Below are 18,614 nucleotides of genomic sequence, written 5' to 3' on the forward strand. Positions count from 1 at the left end.
ACATGACCTAAACCGGAGTCAACATTTTGAACTTTTCCTCCCGGAGGAAGCGGTTGAGGGCCCTGAGGTCTAGAATAGGACGCAGGACTTTGTCCTTCTTGGGCACCTGAAAGTAGCGGGAATAGCAACCACAACCTACTTCTGGTGTAGGTACCCTCTTGATGGCTCCCTTGGCCGAGAGAGACGAAACTTCCTGGCGGAGAAGTGCCAAATGATTCTCCGACATATGATCGAAAGATTGTGGCATGGAGGAAGGGGTAGTCTCAAAGGGGACGGGGTAGCCCCTTCGGACTATTTTCAAAACCCACCTGTCCGATGTGATGGTCTGGCAGCGGGGGAGGAGATGGCGAATCCTGACACCCACTGGCTTTTATTGGTCTGGAAGGTCGGACTAGGAAGGTGTGGAGGCTGCTGCAGGGGTGGGAAGGGTGGACTGGCCCGCCCACTGTCCCACATCTCTGGGACCTACGTCCATGGCCATGCTGAGACTGGGTAGCATGTGAGAATCAGTGGCTGGGCTGGTCTGGGCTGGCCGAATTACCCCCCGGCGTCAGACTGGATCCGGGGAATATTTTCCCAACAGTACTCCTGCGCGTCGGTAGCGGCGTCGGTCGACTCTGCGTCCTTCGACAGCGTCGTGTTACCTGGGATGATGTTGCAGTGTCTATATAGATGCCGCCCCTGCGCACTGACATCAGTTCTGACACGACTTTTCATGCCAGAAACACAGAGCCATGCAAGACACTGACCACTTGTGCGCTAAACTAGGGCCTTGCAAGGGAATCCCTGTCCTTAGAAGTCAGTTCGCAGAGCGGGGAGGATGGGTAGGGGCGGTAAGGAATCTATAACTAACATATGTCTCTTACAGATACATCGTTACCGAAGGTAAGCAACTTGTTCATCTAGCTTTCCCTCGCCCTTATCTTTGTTGTCAGAACTTCTTCTCAGTTTTGCCTACGTTGATTTGGGTTTCACTACCACTTCCCTCAGTTTTCTTACTGTTGTAGTAGGTTTTCGTATGTGCTGGCTTTGTTCTCTCAGACATGGTTTGTTGTTGTATGGGTTACATTAGTGTATCCTGTGTCTATGGCTCCCTTTACTTGTTTTGTTATCCTCTCATAGCCGTTTTTATTGTACAGGGTCTGTTCTCACTGTTCCTCCATATTCCTGACAGCTGTTTTCTCTGGTCCCTTTCGGTGTTATGTTCTTCATGTCCATCTCATGTTCATGTCTGTTTGTGTTTTCCAATATTCCGCCTTGTCTATTGTCTTTAGATGCTGTCATAAATGTATTTCTTGTTTCATGGCCATGCAGTGTTCTCTCTTTTCTGAGTTTACTCTCACTGACATCTCTGTTGTAGCAGGCCCCCTTCTGTGTTTTCAGTTTAGTTCAGGCTCTCTTTTTGTTTAAATCTGTTTGATTATTTTCATAAAACTGTGAAAACTTACAAAGTACATGAAAAGCAATTATCAACCGTATGGACAGTGGACGCTCTGGTGGATCCTGGAGTTGCGCTACTTGCAAGGTAATGAGGCCCAAGGGCCCTTAGCACCACCCCATATACATTTGGGATATGTCCTAGGATACCCTGTCTGCTATAGTTAGTTAGGCCCGGTAGCTGCTGGTAATTCGCCCCAAAAATATGTGTCTGCCAGTATCCATGAGAACATGTTAACTGAAAAGTAAGAAAAACAGGGGAAGGAAGGGGTGAGATGGGAAGTGGGGTCCCTGGGGTGTCTTGGCTTAGGACAAGGCCACAGCCAATAGACGTTGTGGGCATTGTAGCAGTGAATAGGGATGATATGATCAGTAAGAAGTCAGGGAGGGCTGCCAAACCAAGGGTCGCATGGAAAGCCAAATGCTTCACTGTGAGGGTGCATCTCCTAATGGTAGCAGGGCGTCTTCAAAGAGCTGCAATGCACGCAAGCGGGGGAGGGAGCAGCAGTGTTCTATTTTGGATATATGCTGTATTAGTGGTTGCCATATGTGTGTGAAGTGAGCGCCAGTATGTGTGATGCGGCTAGTCAAGAGTTCCATAGCCATGATGTGCCACAGGTGAGTAAGCCACGACAACACCAGAGGGGTTGAGGGCTTCTTCCAGTGCAGGGTGATGACCTGTTTGGCTGCCCCCAACATATGTAGGATTAGGCGTCAATCCGAGTGTGTCGTGCCTTTGAGAGTTTGGGGTCTAATCCCTAAGATGCTGACCTGCACTATGCTTGAGATGGGGAATCCCACTGTGTCTTTAATGTGGTTCAGCACCTGCTTCCAAAGTAGAGTTAGCAATTGAGTAAGAGCACCAGATGTGGATGTAAGAGCCTATATCAGAGTCACAGCGCCAGCACATGTGTGAGGGTTCAGGCTCTCTTTATTAGATGTCCCATATTTCCCCAGTGATGCTCCTCTTCTCACAGGTTCATTTCAGCACTGTCTCTTTTTTCTTAGAGTCATCTCAGTACGTGGTTCATCTCGTCTCCTTGAACACATTGGAAAAATTGATGAGAGATTCGATCTTCCAAAACCAGCAGAAACATTGAATAGAGACCAGTGTGTTGTGAAGGCTCCTCATCCGTTGGCCACCTCCCCCAGAATCAGGTAAGTGATGGAGGGAGTGGAATCCCTGCTCTGGAGCATATCCCCCCAAAACCAGGGAATGATGCAAGCAGCAGACTGACCTCCCTTGCTGCTGGCCATTGACACTATAAGGGGAAATGTACTCTAGTAAGTGCTCACTAGGGTGAAGAATGACACACTTTTAGTATTGAGCTCATGAATAATTCCATAATTTTTAATTCTAGATGGCAAAGTATCCGAGTGTTCATTTCCTCCACATTTCGGGACATGCATGGAGAACGTGACCTCCTTATCCGCTCTGTTTTCCCTGAACTTCGAGCACGAGCATCCCGGTTCTTTCTCTCTATAGAAGAGATTGACCTGCGCTGGGGTATTACTGAAGAGGAATCCCGCAGCAACAGGTAGGTCTGCTCCGTACTGTCAGTCCTCCTTTTTTTGTCCTGCTTATGTTCAACAAATTAGGCCTTCTGCCATGCTGCTTTGTCCAATGCGTTTGGTTGGTTATTGAAGAGAGTCTAAAACTACACATCTGGTACAAACATAAATGCGCTCTGTTTTGCATTTCTTTTCACATCCCTTTCATTCATTATGAGACAGGAGCAGGAATATATATATATATATATATATATATATATATATATATATATATATATATATATATATATATATATATATATATATATATGATACATGTAGGTTAGTGTAATGTAGGTGATGGGTGAGAATATCTGTGACAACTTAACAATATAAACATACACAACCTATGAAATTCACCAGTTGTAGTTAGCTCTGGTAACTGTAACTCACGCCCTCTCCATGCACTGCTAATTAAACCACAAATGACATCACTCATGACATCATCTTTTCACTGAAAAAACAAAGGTTAAATGTACATTATAATAAGGTGAACATGTCACTAAAGATACCATTTGAAACTAACACAACTATAACGAAATTCAGCTGGTATAGTGGTATAGTTCTCTCAAGTAACCATTACACATGCCCTAAATTAATCATAATTTGTCCCCCACCATGCACAGCATTGCCAATAATAATGAATTTACAGATGTGATTATAGATGTTATAAATGTAGTCAATGATTGTCACGAGTGATTTAATATGCAAGAGTAAAAGCATGGCGAGGGCATGAGTTATAACTTCTTTAGGACAGTAGTTATAGTTACTTGAGATAACTATATTTGGTGAATTTCAGAGCTTTTGTTCGTTTCTAATGGTAGATGTTAATTGGCATATTCACCTTTCTAGGGTTTTTAACTTAGCGTAAGATGTTCATCACTGTGCATGATGGAGGGTTTGGACGCAGGGCCTGGCTTGGCCTGGCATTGTCCATTGTGCTGCCCCTGTACCCCCTCCTTCTTGCCCTTCATGGTGCAATTCCATCCCCCTGCCCCCTTCACTCCAATCCTGTGTGGCTGCTGTTCTGCCACTGCCCTTTCGCCTGCTCTGCACGATGAGCTTGCTGCCCCTATCCACCTCCCCCTGCCCTCTGTTATCCGAGTCCATGCACCTGCCCTCTCCCCCCTGCCTTGCATTGTCCGATGTGCCCTCTGTGGTTAGCTTGCTGTCCCTGCCCTCTCCTCCTGCCCTCCATTGCCTGAGTCTATGCTTAGCTTTTTGCCCCAACCCTGCTTTCTCCTGCACTTCTATGTCTGTGCGAATGCCCCTGCTCCCTCACCTTTGTAAACTATTCTTTATTGAGCTGCCACTGCCCCTCCTGTCTACTCTGAGTGTTCAATTGCACAGCCACTGTGCTCCCACCTGCCCAGCATGGTCAGATTGTTTCCCCGGTTCCTGGCTCCTCCACTCTGCCTTCCATTGTCCAACTCCATGCCCTCATACCCACCCTACTGCTCTCCATGGTCCATTTTGCTACCCCTCCCTTCTGCCCTCAATGCTGTGTGTTGCTTCTGCCCATGCTGCATAATATGTTGTGAAGGTCCTGCCCTCTGATGTATGTGTCCAGCCCCAACCACTCCCTTCTACTCTCCATGGCCCTTTGTGCATCCGCCTGCCCTTATTGCTACAGTGGTCCATTGTGATGCCCCTAACCTTCCTGCCATGCATGTTCTTTTGTGCTGCCCATCCCCTTCCCTGTGTGGTCAGTATACCTCTTTGACTCCTTCCCACCTTCCCTCCATTTTATGTGTGTATGCCTTTATAGCCTCCCTGTGTTGTGCTTCCGCTGCCCATCCTGCTTGCCCTGCATGGTCAGCTTGCTGCTCCTGCCCTATGTTTTCCCTCCCTAACCTCCTTTGTCAATGTGCAGCTTCTTTACTATCCCTCCAGACTTCCATAGTCCGTTGTTGTGCGCCTACACCCTCCCTCTGGACTTCCATGGTCCGTAGAGCTGCAACTACCCTTCCTGCCAGCTCTGTATGGTCAGCTTGCTACCCTTGCCTCCTTCTCCCTGCCCTCTTTTGTCTGTGTCCATATACCCACCCACCCTATTGCACTCTGTGGTCCGTTGTGCTGCATTGCCCTCCCGCTTACCCTGTGTAGTGTATTCTGTTGCTGCTACTGCTGGTGCCTGCCTGGTAAGATCAGTTTGGTGACCCCGAGACCCCCCCCCCTGCCCTCTATTGTCCCAGTCCATGTCCCTACCCCATTCCTTCTGCCCTCCATGGTCCATTGTACCATTCATGCCAACATTTTGAACTTGGTAAGAAGGAGATTTTGAAATATTAATTGGGGTATTGATTTTCACCATTGACTTGCATTGAAAAAGCTGAGATTTAGGCTGTTCACAGCTAAAATAAATATCCAGGCTTAAAAGATTGGGAGTTTCTCACTTGAATCGAGTCTGCTGGCATATATGTTAGTACTGACACTGCACCTCCTTCCTGGCGTCAATGGTCTGTTGTGTTGTTATAGCCTCTCTTGCCGGTCCTGCATGGTTGGTTCGTATCCCCGGCCCCCTTTCCCTAGTCCTCGATGCGGCCTCTTTCCCCTCCTCCCTGTCCTGAATTGTCTGAGTCTGTGCCCCTGACCTCTGCCTCCCCACATTGTTCTAATGAACAACTGGATTGCTAACATTCTGTTTTTATCACATAAGTGTGGCACACCTAAAGTCATCTTGATTTTAATCAAAACAGTAAAACGTAAAGCATTTCCTTTGGAAATTATAAAATTAGGGAATAATTTTTCCATAGAAATCATGGTAAGTGCTTTAGAAAACTAAAATGGGGATATACTATCTAAATTCCCAAATAGTGACAAAGCGCTTGTAAAATATTTGCTATTTTTATAGGTTTTTGTCCAGGTGACCTCTTGATAATTTGTTACACTTAGGGGAGAGAATGTGGTGGTATGGCCAAAGCTGCTGACTTTGTAACTGTGGACCAGGTTTGAGTTTCGGCTCAATATCCTATGATTCTGGGCAAATTACTTAATCTCCCCTGTGCCAAAAACGCAAATGAATGTGGTGTTGTGTAACGTAGCTGATGCTCATGTAAAGCACTCGGAGATTGTGATGTTGAGCATTTGAAGGTACCATATGGTACCTCCTGCTCAGCCTCAAATGCAAAAGCTACACCCACATGCCGAGCATGTGCTTGGGGAAGGATCAGGGTTTCTTCCCCTGTCTTTAAAAAGATGAATACAAGCTTTGATTAATGTAGGCACATAAAGGTAATTATTCATTTTCAATAAAATAAATGAAAGCAATTACCCACCCACCATGTAAATAAATCGTCTCTCAGAAAAATATTTTGGACATATTTCAGATAATGGACAAAGGGTTACAAACTGCACTTGTTAACATGCCTGAATCCTACAGAGCAGTTTTTAAGTCACTTTAAAGTTAAGGAGTGGAAGATTAATACACTATTGTAGTGCAATTATCATAGCACCTAAAGTAATTAGTAATAGAAAGTACTGCATTCTGAGTGCTACCACTATCAGAACTTTGTATGTGTGTGAAGGTCGTATGTGTTTTGTATGAAAATCTAACTTCAAGAAAGTGGCTCTCCTCACCTGTCTTGGGACTGGACACCGGCCATACCAGACTTGTCTTGCCTTCCTGGCCCACACCCAGCTGCCTTGTTCTGCGAGTCCTCCCGCCGCCGCTTTTTCCACACTAGCGGCCCCTGAGTGGAGGACTCGCTATCCCGGCATCCTTTGCGGCGGCGCACCCTGACGCCGTCACCAGAGCGCCCGGAGGCGCATTAAAGATCTTGCAGCCCCCGCGTCGCGGGAACGCGCGCGGGACAGCGCCGGGCTAAGCCCGGGCAAAGGGCGGGCCCTCTGTGGCCCTCAGAGACCTAGGAGGCTGGGCTGGGACACCTTCTTTTCGTCTGAGAACATTGCCCTATGTTTGCAACCCTTTCATAGGTTTGTGACAAACTCGATTGCTTGTTGTTTGATTAAATTGTATTCCCTGACTTTGACACTCAGGCAATCTAGCGTATTTAGTAAGTCACCATCTGTAATTATGCCCCCAAAGGTCGTAAAAGAAGACAGGGGTAGGACGTCTTTAGAGGGTGGGTCGCTCAGGGGCACGATTGAGCAGTATCTAACAAAAGCAGCTTTGGCGCTCGGCCAGGAGATCGAATTGGCTGAGCGGCATCTCTCTACTGAGATTCAGAATAGACGTTCCTCCTTGGGGCCCTTACAACTAGCTAAAACACCCAATACGAATGTCAGGAGTAAAAAGGTGGCCACTAGTGATATTGGTATCCCCTCTATCTTTCTTGATGCCACAACACTAGCTATCTACACTGGCGGATAACAGTTCGTCCCATAGTAGCAGGAACTCTGGCATAGATCTCTCATTAGAGATCATCCCAGAGGAATCCCTGCTACTTCATCCCTTGATGTCTGACTCTAAGAAAAATATGCAACAGACTTCGCAGCTATCTATCAATAAACCTTCTCTAAAGAGAAAAAGGGTGGGGCGGCACCCATCAGGGTAGGCGGCCAAAAGTATCTAAGTATACCCGCAATCCCCCAACGACAAGGAAAATAGAAGACGAGAATACACCACCAGTCCAGCCATTGACTAAAGTACTCCATCAAGATCTGTTAGGGAATATAGAGACTCTTGTAAAATCACTCGTATTGCCCCTGATAGAAAGAGTTAAGAACCTGGCCACGAAGTTGGAGTCAATAGAGACAGCAACCACTCTGAATACTACCTTATTAAAAAGTCTGGCATTAGATGCCAGTAAGACTATCGGAACAAATAACCCAGGGAAAGGGGACAACACTGTTACACTGCCACCTTTAGTTGAAACTACAAAAGCTATCCCTCAGGTAGCTGTAACCCCCCCCCCCCGTAAGACTAACATTGATTTAGAACAGCCTGAAACACCCGGGGTGAAGGAATTCAGTACCCCTCCACACAAAACAACAAACAAGAGTGGGGTCAATAACGGGGGGAAAGTAGATCAAAAAAATTCAACCGGTTCTAAAGTACACATCGATTTTCCCCCGGAGGCCGCCCCATACGTCGCAATACTGACAAGGGTCCCTGAGCTGAAGCCAGGGATTAGGGAAGGGTATACCATTCTCAAAAATAAAGTGATTTACTGGCTCGCCAACAACAGACCACTACCGCCCAACATCAATGGGGAAATCATTAATGTCAGAAGGCTTGGGTGGGTAGGCCAAAGGCCCAAAAATGTCCATGGTGACGCAATAATCATCATTATTAGAGACCGAAGGGTCATCCCATATTTGAATGACTGGTATCAGGAGCCCGAATCCGGAGAGGAGGGGATAAGGATACACGACTCGAGCTATTTCTATCCTAGAACGCTCATGTTCCGGCAACCAAGAATTAGTAACCCATACCACAATAACAACTTGGGAAGGGCACCCTTTCACGTTCCAATTTCAAATAGATTTGCTCCCCTTGTTGGGTTGGATGGGGTTGACTGACTCAATATCACGCCAGCCACAACTCCCATTAGATTAAGAACAGGCTATACACACGATGCACTCATGGGATTACTACCACCACTCTTGCAAGAAACGAGCAACAGGACTCCTAGCAACTGGAAGGGCGTATCTGGTGATGGAAGTTTGGAATATCCTTCCTTAACAAAAAAGGAGGCGAAAACAAACTTCGCCTGCGGGAACCAAATTACCATTCCTGCTGCCACTCTCTCTCCTAAAATATCATTAATATCAGTAATTGAAACTCATAATCCATCTGCATTTGCTCAGGATTTATCACCTAAACCCAACAAACAGGCTATAACACTCATATCAGGCTCAGGACATAGGGATAAGATCATGAATCTAACAAAACAGACTTCAATTGTAGTCCCCGATCATCGGAATCAATTAATTAGTGTAAACCCCGATCAAATGAGTACAAACACTACGTTGGATGTCATGTTTTGGAATGTCGCAGGGTTACAAACTAAAATAATTGACCAAAACTGGAGGTTAACCGTAATGTCATCAGACATAATTGCCTTACAGGAGACCTGGCTCTCGTCACCATCCCACCTCTTGGGATATAAGACCTTTTTTTCGAGAGCAATTCCGTCAACCTCGGGCAGGTCAAAAGGCGGTCTAATAACCTATGTTTCAAATACCCTCTCTTTGGGAAAAATTGAAGTTCTGCGGCTAGAGCACTCCTACCAAGTCCTAATGATTATGGGTTGCAAAAGTTCCATCTATTTAGTGATAAATCTTTATAATAATCCTGGCACAGGTGACCTGAACAAGTGTTTTAAATAGTATTATGGGACTGTTCCAAAATGTACACACTAAATATTCAGATAAATCTATTATGGTCATTTGGGAAGGTGATTTTAACCTCCATTTGTGTAAAAACGGTGAACGCGGTACCTGTGGTATTCAAGATGAGCTTGGCAATAATATTTCACACTATGTGCATACCACTTTAGGAAACCGAATGAATGAGATTATGGTCACTGAAGACTTGGGTTTTGCAAACGAGTTGGTTAGTCCCCCAGTTCCTTTTTCCACCACCTTCAATGGTCGGGGAGCAAGTACAATAATTGATTTTATTCTGGTTTCTAATTCCATGGCATCAAGAATCTGCAACTTTGAAACATCTGTACATACCTTTAGCGATCACTTCCCTAACAGTGTTCGAATAACCTTCCTTCCCACAACAACAGATAAGGCTTATTGGAGCCTTTTGGACCAAACATCTCTTACTCTAGACAAATTAAATGGTTTCACGCTAAAATGGGCTAATGTAGACCAACAAAAAGTCTTGACCAGCGTTGTGAAAAAGGTACTTCCTGAATGAAATGCTTGTTTATACCTGAACTCTAGCCCGGAGACAATTCTTACCAGCTATGAGGCCATTTCTAAAGTAATACGTGATGAGTTATCCATTACTAAAAAGACAAATAGGTCCAATTCTAGGAGGGGGTGGCTTAATGCGGAATGCACCAAAGCATTAATTAAATTAAAGAACGCACTAACTAAAGATATTAGGAATAAGCAAGAGATTGCAGACCTGAGGAAGGCTTATAATTTAGCACAAATGAAGCGAAAAACCCAAATTAAGGACTCCTTATGGAAACAACTTCATCATAGTTGTCTCGTGAAGGATTCCCTTACTTTCTGGAAAACAGTTAAAGCCCCGTTTCTCTGTGTAGATCAGGAATTGCCAAAACTAGAGGTAGCTGTAGATCCCGAAGCATGGGTGAACCATTTTTCAACCATCTTTAAACAAGATGAAGTACCGATTCAAGACCTGGCTGATAACATTGGGACACCAACATATCCAATACAGTTAACCTTTGAATACGATGAAATTACAAAGGCTCTTAAAAAATCAAAATCTGGAAAAGCCCCAGGGCCGGATGGGGTCCCAGTAGACTCATTTAAGTTCCAACCGGACCTATGGGCCCCTGTCCTGATGAGAGTACTTGAAGCAACTACTCAGGCAGGTTTAGTGGAATCTTGGTCAACGTCGATATTGGAACCGATTTGTAAAAAAGGGTGATCGTAGTAATCCAGGGTGCTATCGGCCTATATCCTTGTTAGATACACTAGGCAAGACAGTAGGGCGAATTCTCTTGGAACGCCTTCAAACATGGGCAGAAGAAAATAGCATAGTTTCAGATGTGCAATACGGTTTTAGAGAAGGGCTTGGGACAGTTGATCAGGTTTTAAACCTCACGTTGTTAACAGAGAAATATGTGTCAGCTAAAGGTGGGCAACTATACATGGTCTATGTAGACCTTAGTGCAGCATTTGACTGCGTAAGTCACTCAAAATTGTGGGAAAAGCTCATTGACATGGGAGTCGAACCTGCACTAGTCACTTTTCTCAGAGAACTTTATTCCAACGCCTCAGCAAGGGTTAGATATGGTATAGACGGAGCCCTCACCAATTCATTTAGGATAGAGAGGGGGGGTCAGGCAAGGGTGTGTCCTGGCCCCCTTCTTATTTACCCTTTACACTAATAGTCTCGAACAAGAGATGGTGAGAGACAGTAATGATTTGCCTACTATTCAGCGTCGTCCAATACCGGCGTTGCTTTACCCCGACGACGCTGTTATTTTAGCAAGAACCCCAGTCCAACTACAGCGCTCGGTGGACAGATACTGTGAGTATATGTCCTCCTTGAACTTAAATGTAAATATAAAGAAAACTTTTACCATGACAGTCGGACAAACAAAAATAATGAAAAAAAAGGACATTTACATTAATAACTCTGTCTTAGATACAACTACCTCATATCCATACCTAGGGATTCTGATAGATAGTAAAGTATCATGGTCAAAAGCCATTGACGCAAGGAAATTATCCTTCTTAAGGGCCACAGCAGCGTTAACATCCTTTGCCCAAAAACTCGGGAAGAGATCGCCTGAGGAAATGTTAAAAATATTCCAGGCCAAATGCTCTAGTGTTGCAAGCTATGGTGCGGGTGTGTGGGGATATTCAAATGTAGATGAAATCCAGAAAGTTGAGAATTCCTTTCTTTGCTATCTCCTTTCAGTCCCCAGAAGCACAAACACATACGGGTGCCACCTAGAACTAGGCATCGACTATATTTCGGACCTGCTAAAGATTCAGCCTATAATGATGCGGCGGAGTCCCATCTGGACGAACGAACATTGCCATCTAACCAGAGCCCTCATAAAGGAATGCATGTCACTAGATAAATGTTACAAAATAAGGTGGCTGGAATATGTAAAATCTTTCTTCAGCGATCTGGGCTCTGCAGGTTGCTATACTGAGCCAATAACGATCTCTAAAATCTCAATGAAAGATCTTAAAATCTCATGTTTGTTACACTTGAGACCTTAGATTGGCCAAAGAAGTTGGAAAAAAATCTGCACTACACTTACTGTCTATCCAAACCACTTTTTGTCTAGAGCCCTATTTAAAATCAGACCTCACTCATTTTGAGAAATTTTTATTGACCAGATTTAGAATGGGTAGTTTTTTCAGGCTGGTTTCATTTCCCACCCAAAATGATTGGTCGACAAGCCTTCCACCCTGACCTTGTGATTGTGTTTCTAACCAAAGTAACATCCACACAGTACTGTTTTGTAAATTTTTTGTTGCACGCCGTAGTCGTTGGATAATTCCAATATTAAAGATCATGGGATTCCGAAGATGTCGCCCAGCACTACTGGCATTGCAACTATTGGAAAATGAACTACATGCAAAACCGATTGCCTATTTTTTAATATTTTGTATTAATCACCGCTCTAATCTTAATAGTGTGTAATTACCGTTCCTCGAGCAATATATTGAACTGTGTATATCAATCTTTTAAAAACATTTTATTCTGTTTTAACTGATAATGTATTTTAAATATGTTGTTTTATGGCTTTCACCGAAAACCGAATAAAGATAATTTTGAATTGAATTGAAGTAGTTCTGACAAATTGTTTTAGTCAAACCAGTCGACAATGTTTTTTCATCGATAACGGGTTGATAAAATTAATCTGGGGAAAGCCTTTCTTCATGAAACATTCCTTTCATAAGACTGCTTTTGGCTATTTTAAGGGGGTGGTTCCTCTCTTAATCCTCTGTTTTTTCCCTTTATTTTTAATACCCACTAGCCCCCCTTTTTTTTCTTTCAACCCCTTTCCCATTCTCTGACTTTACTCATGTTTTTACAAATCCTTTGCTTTCAATTTATTCCTTTTTTTATAAAAACAAATCCCTTATTCTTCCTCCTGCCTTGCTCACATTTTTTACAAACCCTGTACTCCCATGCTTGCTTTAATTTCTTTTTTAATTTTTCAACCTGTGACTTTCCCTCCCCCATTACTTATGTTTTTGTGTTTTTTACAAACCTATTATTCACCCTCCCACTTTACTCCTTTTTAGGTATCGCCTAGGCAGCGCATGTGCTGTCTTTTCAAGACCTTTTGTTTTCGATCAGTGATCTTGTAGTCCGCCATTGATTATCATTGTGATTCTCTTTTGCTTGCTTTTTATTGGTCAGCTGTTGTATGTAGGCTTTCTTCATCTTCATGTGTTTGTCCCTCTGCTGGTGCATGGAAGCATTACTAGTGTCCTTCTACTCCTCTTCTTCATTTTTTTTTTAGGAAGTACTTTTTTCTTTTTATTGGAGCACTCTACCAGAGTGTCGTTTTCAGCGTGCTGCTTCGTGTGCTTCTCCCCTTTCTGTGTCCCTCGCTCCCTTATCTGTTGCTTGCCCCATTCCATTGTTGCCCGTGTTGCCTGTGCCACCCACCTCCTCCTTTCTGTTGTCTGTTGCTTACCACCAACCACTCACTTGCCCTCTCTCCTCATGTTTGCACTTACACACCCTCCTTCCTTCTGTTGCAGCCACTATCCACCGCCTCTCCTTCCACTGTTACCTGTTTTGTTGCTTGTCACTCCTCACACTCCCTCCTTCTGTTGCTGCCCATGTTGTTTCTTACCCACTCCCAGCCTCCTTACGGGCAGCTATAAAAACAAAATGCTATGACATGTCAGTGCTTTTTCTCTAACTTTGTCATGCTGCACAGCCGCCGTGCTGCTGTGCAGCATGACTGAAAACAATTAACAAAGGAAATAGCTCTCTTGTTGTTGAGACTGATTGATTTTGCCAATGTCTGTTTTAGAAACCCCTCCCAGTTTACTTCCTTTGTTGTTTTCACAAACCAGTCACTCCCCTCCTGCTTTGCTGCCATTTTAATGCATTATTCCCCCTCCTACTTTACCTACTTTACTCCCCCCTCCCCCCTTTTTAAAACCGATTTTACAGGCAATGCTCTCCAATAGATTTATTTTCTCGTCTAAAGCACTCTTGGCCCTTCGCCCGGCAATTAATCCTGATTGCATTCAGCTTTTAGGCAATAACTCAGCAATAGAAATCTGTTCGGGCTGTGGCTGCTCGCTCGCCTCTCCTCAGCTACATCATCTTGTGTCGTCAGGAATTAGCTCATTTACATCCTCTAACGTTTCCCCCCCAAAAGGGTTTACGTTCCTCAGCTTAAATTGTCGTTCACTCCCTAATCACAAAAGGGATATCTTTGACCTCCTCCTCAAGGAATTACCTGACGCGTTCTTCCTCACTGAAACGTGGCTTAATGAGAGCGATGGCCCCGATGTTGACCTTGCCTTACCACCTAACTATGCCATCGTTAGAATGGATAGAGTCGGTAGACTTCCCTAATTGTGAAGCGGCCTTGTATAAAATTACACTAAACCCCAAATTCACTTTTTCTGGTTTATTGGTGTATCGTCCCCCTGGCCCTCCTACCTCTTGGGCTGCATCTCTGCCAGGTCTCTTATCCCCATTAATCTTGAGTTCTAAAAACTTTTCAATACTTGGGGACTTAAACTTACATCAAGATGATCTGTCTAATTCCATGTTCATTAATTTCATCTCGGACCATGCTACTATGAATATGTACCTCTGTAATTCTGGCCCTACGCATAAAGCAGGACACCATGACCCCATTTTTTCCTCTCTTGCTGATATTCATTGTGCTCCAGCAATACCTATTCATTGGTCTGATCATTTTCTATTAAAGTTTACAATCCGTCTCCCGCTCACTTTGATGGCCCCATTCCCTTCTCTTATGTCTTCCAAAAGAGATTGGAAAAAAAATTTACCCTACTGCCCTTAACGATCAGTTAAGTTGTAATGTACCAACATCTGACTTGCTGGTCGACATGCTCTCGGATGGTGTTCATACCTGGCTTTCTAATGCTATAGACGCTTGTCTTCCCCTGACTAAGAAAAAACTTACACATCATCATCCCCCAGCTCCATGGTTCAACGATACTTTAAAAATTGAGAAATCTAAATGTAAAGCATTAGAACGTAAATGGAGAAGGGATTTTGCCCCAGATTTTAAAGATGCCTATAAAAAGGCTTTAAAAATATACCATAACCTCTGCAAGACTGCTAGGGTGAGTCTTGTTTCCAAAACCATTTCTGATACAGCCAATTGCTCTAAAACACTTTTTGGTCTAGTAAAAACGCTTGCTGGGTCAGAAACTATAGGCAACCCTACGCCATTAAATAAAAAGCAGTGTGAAGATCTGTCTCAATTCTTTACACAAAAAATTGAGAAGATCTATCTTGAAATTGCTAACTCTCCTTTAACCTCGCCCTTGCAAGCAAATTTGACATTTACTAACCCTATACTTCCTCCTCCTAGTTCGACTGCTGTTATTTCTCACTTACAACTCACCATGGAGCTCTGCTCTACTTCCCCTCTTTTAGACTTTTGGCCCCTTCTTAATTTGGACTCTCTTATTCTTATCCTAGATAAGGTCAAATCCGGTTCTCCCAATGATCCATTGCCAATTTCCATCCTTAAGCAACTTGACTGTGCCAATAAGCAGGATATCCTGAACATCTCAAACTCTTCTCTATTGGAGTCCAAAGTCCCTTCACTTTCGAAACACGCCATGGTTACTCCTCTTTTTAAGAAATCTACAGCTGACACTGCGATCCCTCCTGCCTGTCTTCTCCAAAATCCTCGAAAGGCATATTAATTCTCATCTTTCTTAATTGAGTCTAATATAATTCTTCATACTTCTCAATCTGGGTTCAGAACTGGATTCTCCACCGAAACCACTTTGCTGGGGCTCACAGAGAGGCTTTGCCACCTTTTGGATGCTGGAGATCCTGTCACGCTCATATTATTAGACCTTAGTGCAGCGTTTGACACTATCTCCCATCCTATATTAGTCAACACACTGAGGTCCTTGGGCATTTGTGGCTCCGCCTTGGACTGGATTGTCTCTTTCTTGGAAGGCCATACATTTCAGATTTTCTCTGCTACTGATAGGTCAAATATCCATCCATCACCCTTTGGGGTACCCCAGGGCTCTATATTGAGCCCCATGCTTTTTAACATTTATGTTAGGCCTCTAGCTGACATTGCCGATCAGGTTGGTTTGACCCGCTTTACCTATGCTGATGACTCTCAGATCATCTTCTCACTTTCTCGTCCTGACCCTGGCTCTGCATACTGTCTTCAGTCGGGTCTCAGGCGAATTGCTATATGGATGAACCAGAACTTTCTGAAAGTTAACGGTGAAAAAGCCGAGGTTTTAATTCTTGGTAAGGAGAAAGATCTCTGGGGCCCATTACACTGGCCCGTTGAGATGGGAGCTCTTCCGTAGCCTTCCAGCCACGTCTGTAATTTGGGAGTCTATATCGACGATTCTTTATCTATGCACCATGAAGCAGTCAAGGTCACAGCCATTTGTTTTACCATCTTAAAATGGCTTAGGAAGATCCTTTGGATGCTACCTAAGTCCACCCAGAAAACTTTGGTCCATGCCCTTATCACCTCACGGCTGGACTACGGGAATCTTCTAATTCTGAGTGTTAACAAGGCTGTGACCCTTAGACTGCAGCTGGTGCAGAACGCTGCATCTAGACTTTTATGCGGAGTTCCCAGAATCACACCCATCTCCGGCTACCTCCGTGACTTAGATTGGTTCAGGGTGGAAAATCGCATTAAATTTAAAGCCCGAGCTACATGTTCAACATCAAATGTGGTTCAGCTCAACAATACCTGCATTCTTCAGCTTGCCCATATGTCCCTAGCCGCCATCTCCATTCAGCTTCTCTTGGAAAATTCATGGTGCCCAGATTTAAACTTGCTAGGATGGGTGGTCGCTCCTTTGCTTATCTTGGTCCACTTCTCTGGAATACTCTTCCTCTTGCCATCCGCAAAGAAACCAATTATCCTTGTTTTCGTAGATCTTTGAAGACATGGTTATTTACTCAGTAACTCTTTTTCAGTTTTTCTCCTGCTTCCAGCACCGTTAATGCGCCGGGAAACCCTTTTTGGGTAGCTGCTGCGTCTTATAAATTAATTTGATAAATAAATAAATAAATAAATAATACACCCAACATCACCAAACACAGCTTCCAAGAAGGGATGAAAGCCATAGCCACCTGGATAAAGAACAGCTACCTGAAACTCAACTCAGAGAAAACAGAAGTCCTCATCCTTGGCTCCACTCCTTCTGCATGGGATGACTGGTGGCCTCCTGCCCTTGAAACCCCCCACCCTTACTGACCATGCACAAAACCTCAGCATCATACTAGACTCATCGCTCACAATAAACTGCCACATAAATGCCATATCCTCGACCTGCTTCAATACCCTCCACATGCTTTGAAATTCTTTCAGATGGATCCCATCCGAATCCAGAAAAACTGTCACACACGCTCTCATCAGAAGCAGATTGGACTATGGCACTGCTCTCCACGCGGGAATCAACAAGAAACTCCTTTGCAAACTCCAGACCATCCAGAACACCACAGCCAGACTGATCCTCGACATCTCCCATCGCAGTCAAATCCCCCAACACCTCCATAATCTCCAGTGGCTCTCAGTCGGAAGAAGAATACTTTTCAAACTCCTCACCCAGACATACAAGGCCCTTCACAGCCCTGGAACCACATATCTGAACCAACCGCCTCTCCTTCCACGTGCCCAAAAGACATCTCAGATCAGCCAATCTCTGTCTGGCCACCATCCCACATGTCTACAAGACCAGAACAGGAGGAAAGGAATATTGACTCCAAGGTGTAAACGAAAATCCTTTGTAGACTCCATGAGAAGGTATGACCTATAAATATACAGCCCATACAATCTGTTTTCATAACCAGGAGACTGGTGCACAACAATATGCCTAGCGCTTAACTTCGGACAGCAACGGTACTCTACTGTATTGCTCCATTTATCTCAGATTGCTGTGTCCTTGGATTGCCGTACCTGTAGGAATCCTTAAAAATATACAGAATAGACTATTAGCATTAACATCGATGGGTAAAATGCTACGGCTGTCTAGGGAATTCTTCTAAAGGGAAACATTTGAATGAGGCCTGGAATTTCCACAGATTGATAGATCGTACATCCCTGGATATATATATATATATTCATATTGCAAGTGTGGGCAGAGGAAAAACATTCTCCTCCCTGGAGTCTCCCATAAGTAGTACTAGTAGGTGAATGGTGATAGATGTTATGACTAATATGGGAGAATATTTCACTCCAAAATGTTTTTGCGTGGACACAAAACCACCAGGTGTGGATCAGCATGCCCCTTATTACACAGCCCTTCCAGCATAAGCCTGAACCCTCAAAGATCGCCATGTCTGAGCATACCTGTCCCACTCGGGGTGACAAATGCAAAAACAACAGTTGATGGACAGAATGCAGAACAATGTCATACATTCACCCCAGTACAGAGATCTGGGCCTAAATCCATCGTTTTGTTGCTCACCACACCACCCCAGTTCAGACATGGCCGTATGCAAATCAGCCTTGACCCTGTGCCTCATGGGAACAGTCCAGCCCGGACTGCCAAGCCATGTTTTCGCTGGACCGGAATCAAGCATCCTAGGACCGGTTTCTGGCTATCAGCCGTCTTCAGCCAGGATAGCTTGACTCCAGTGGCGTGGAGAGCACGGGACTCACGTCTGAGCATACCCGTCCCACTCGGGGTGACAAATACAAAAACAACAGTTGATGGACAGAATGCAGAACCATGTCATACATTCACCGCAGTACAGAGATCTGGGCATAAACCCATACCCCCACTTTGAAGTCTCCCCCTCTTCTTTCACGACAATCCTTGGT

General features: G+C 44.4%; 1 protein-coding gene across 6 annotated transcripts in view; it reads left to right on the forward strand.

The window, feature by feature from the left end:
- TEP1 (telomerase associated protein 1) overlaps nucleotides 1–18,614 on the forward strand; it is a 1,162,857-nt gene that overhangs the window by 497,430 nt on the left and 646,813 nt on the right. For all 6 annotated transcript variants that reach the window (XM_078652640.1, XM_078652638.1, XM_078652642.1 and 3 more), the window contains 2 exons: nucleotides 2,446–2,595; nucleotides 2,799–2,975. In XM_078652640.1, the coding sequence (XP_078508766.1) occupies nucleotides 2,446–2,595; nucleotides 2,799–2,975 (327 nt within the window). The remainder of the gene's footprint in view (nucleotides 1–2,445; nucleotides 2,596–2,798; nucleotides 2,976–18,614) is intronic.

The sequence above is a fragment of the Lissotriton helveticus genome, chromosome 7 (genome assembly GCF_964261635.1).
Source record: "Lissotriton helveticus chromosome 7, aLisHel1.1, whole genome shotgun sequence".
NCBI lineage: Eukaryota > Metazoa > Chordata > Amphibia > Caudata > Salamandridae > Lissotriton > Lissotriton helveticus.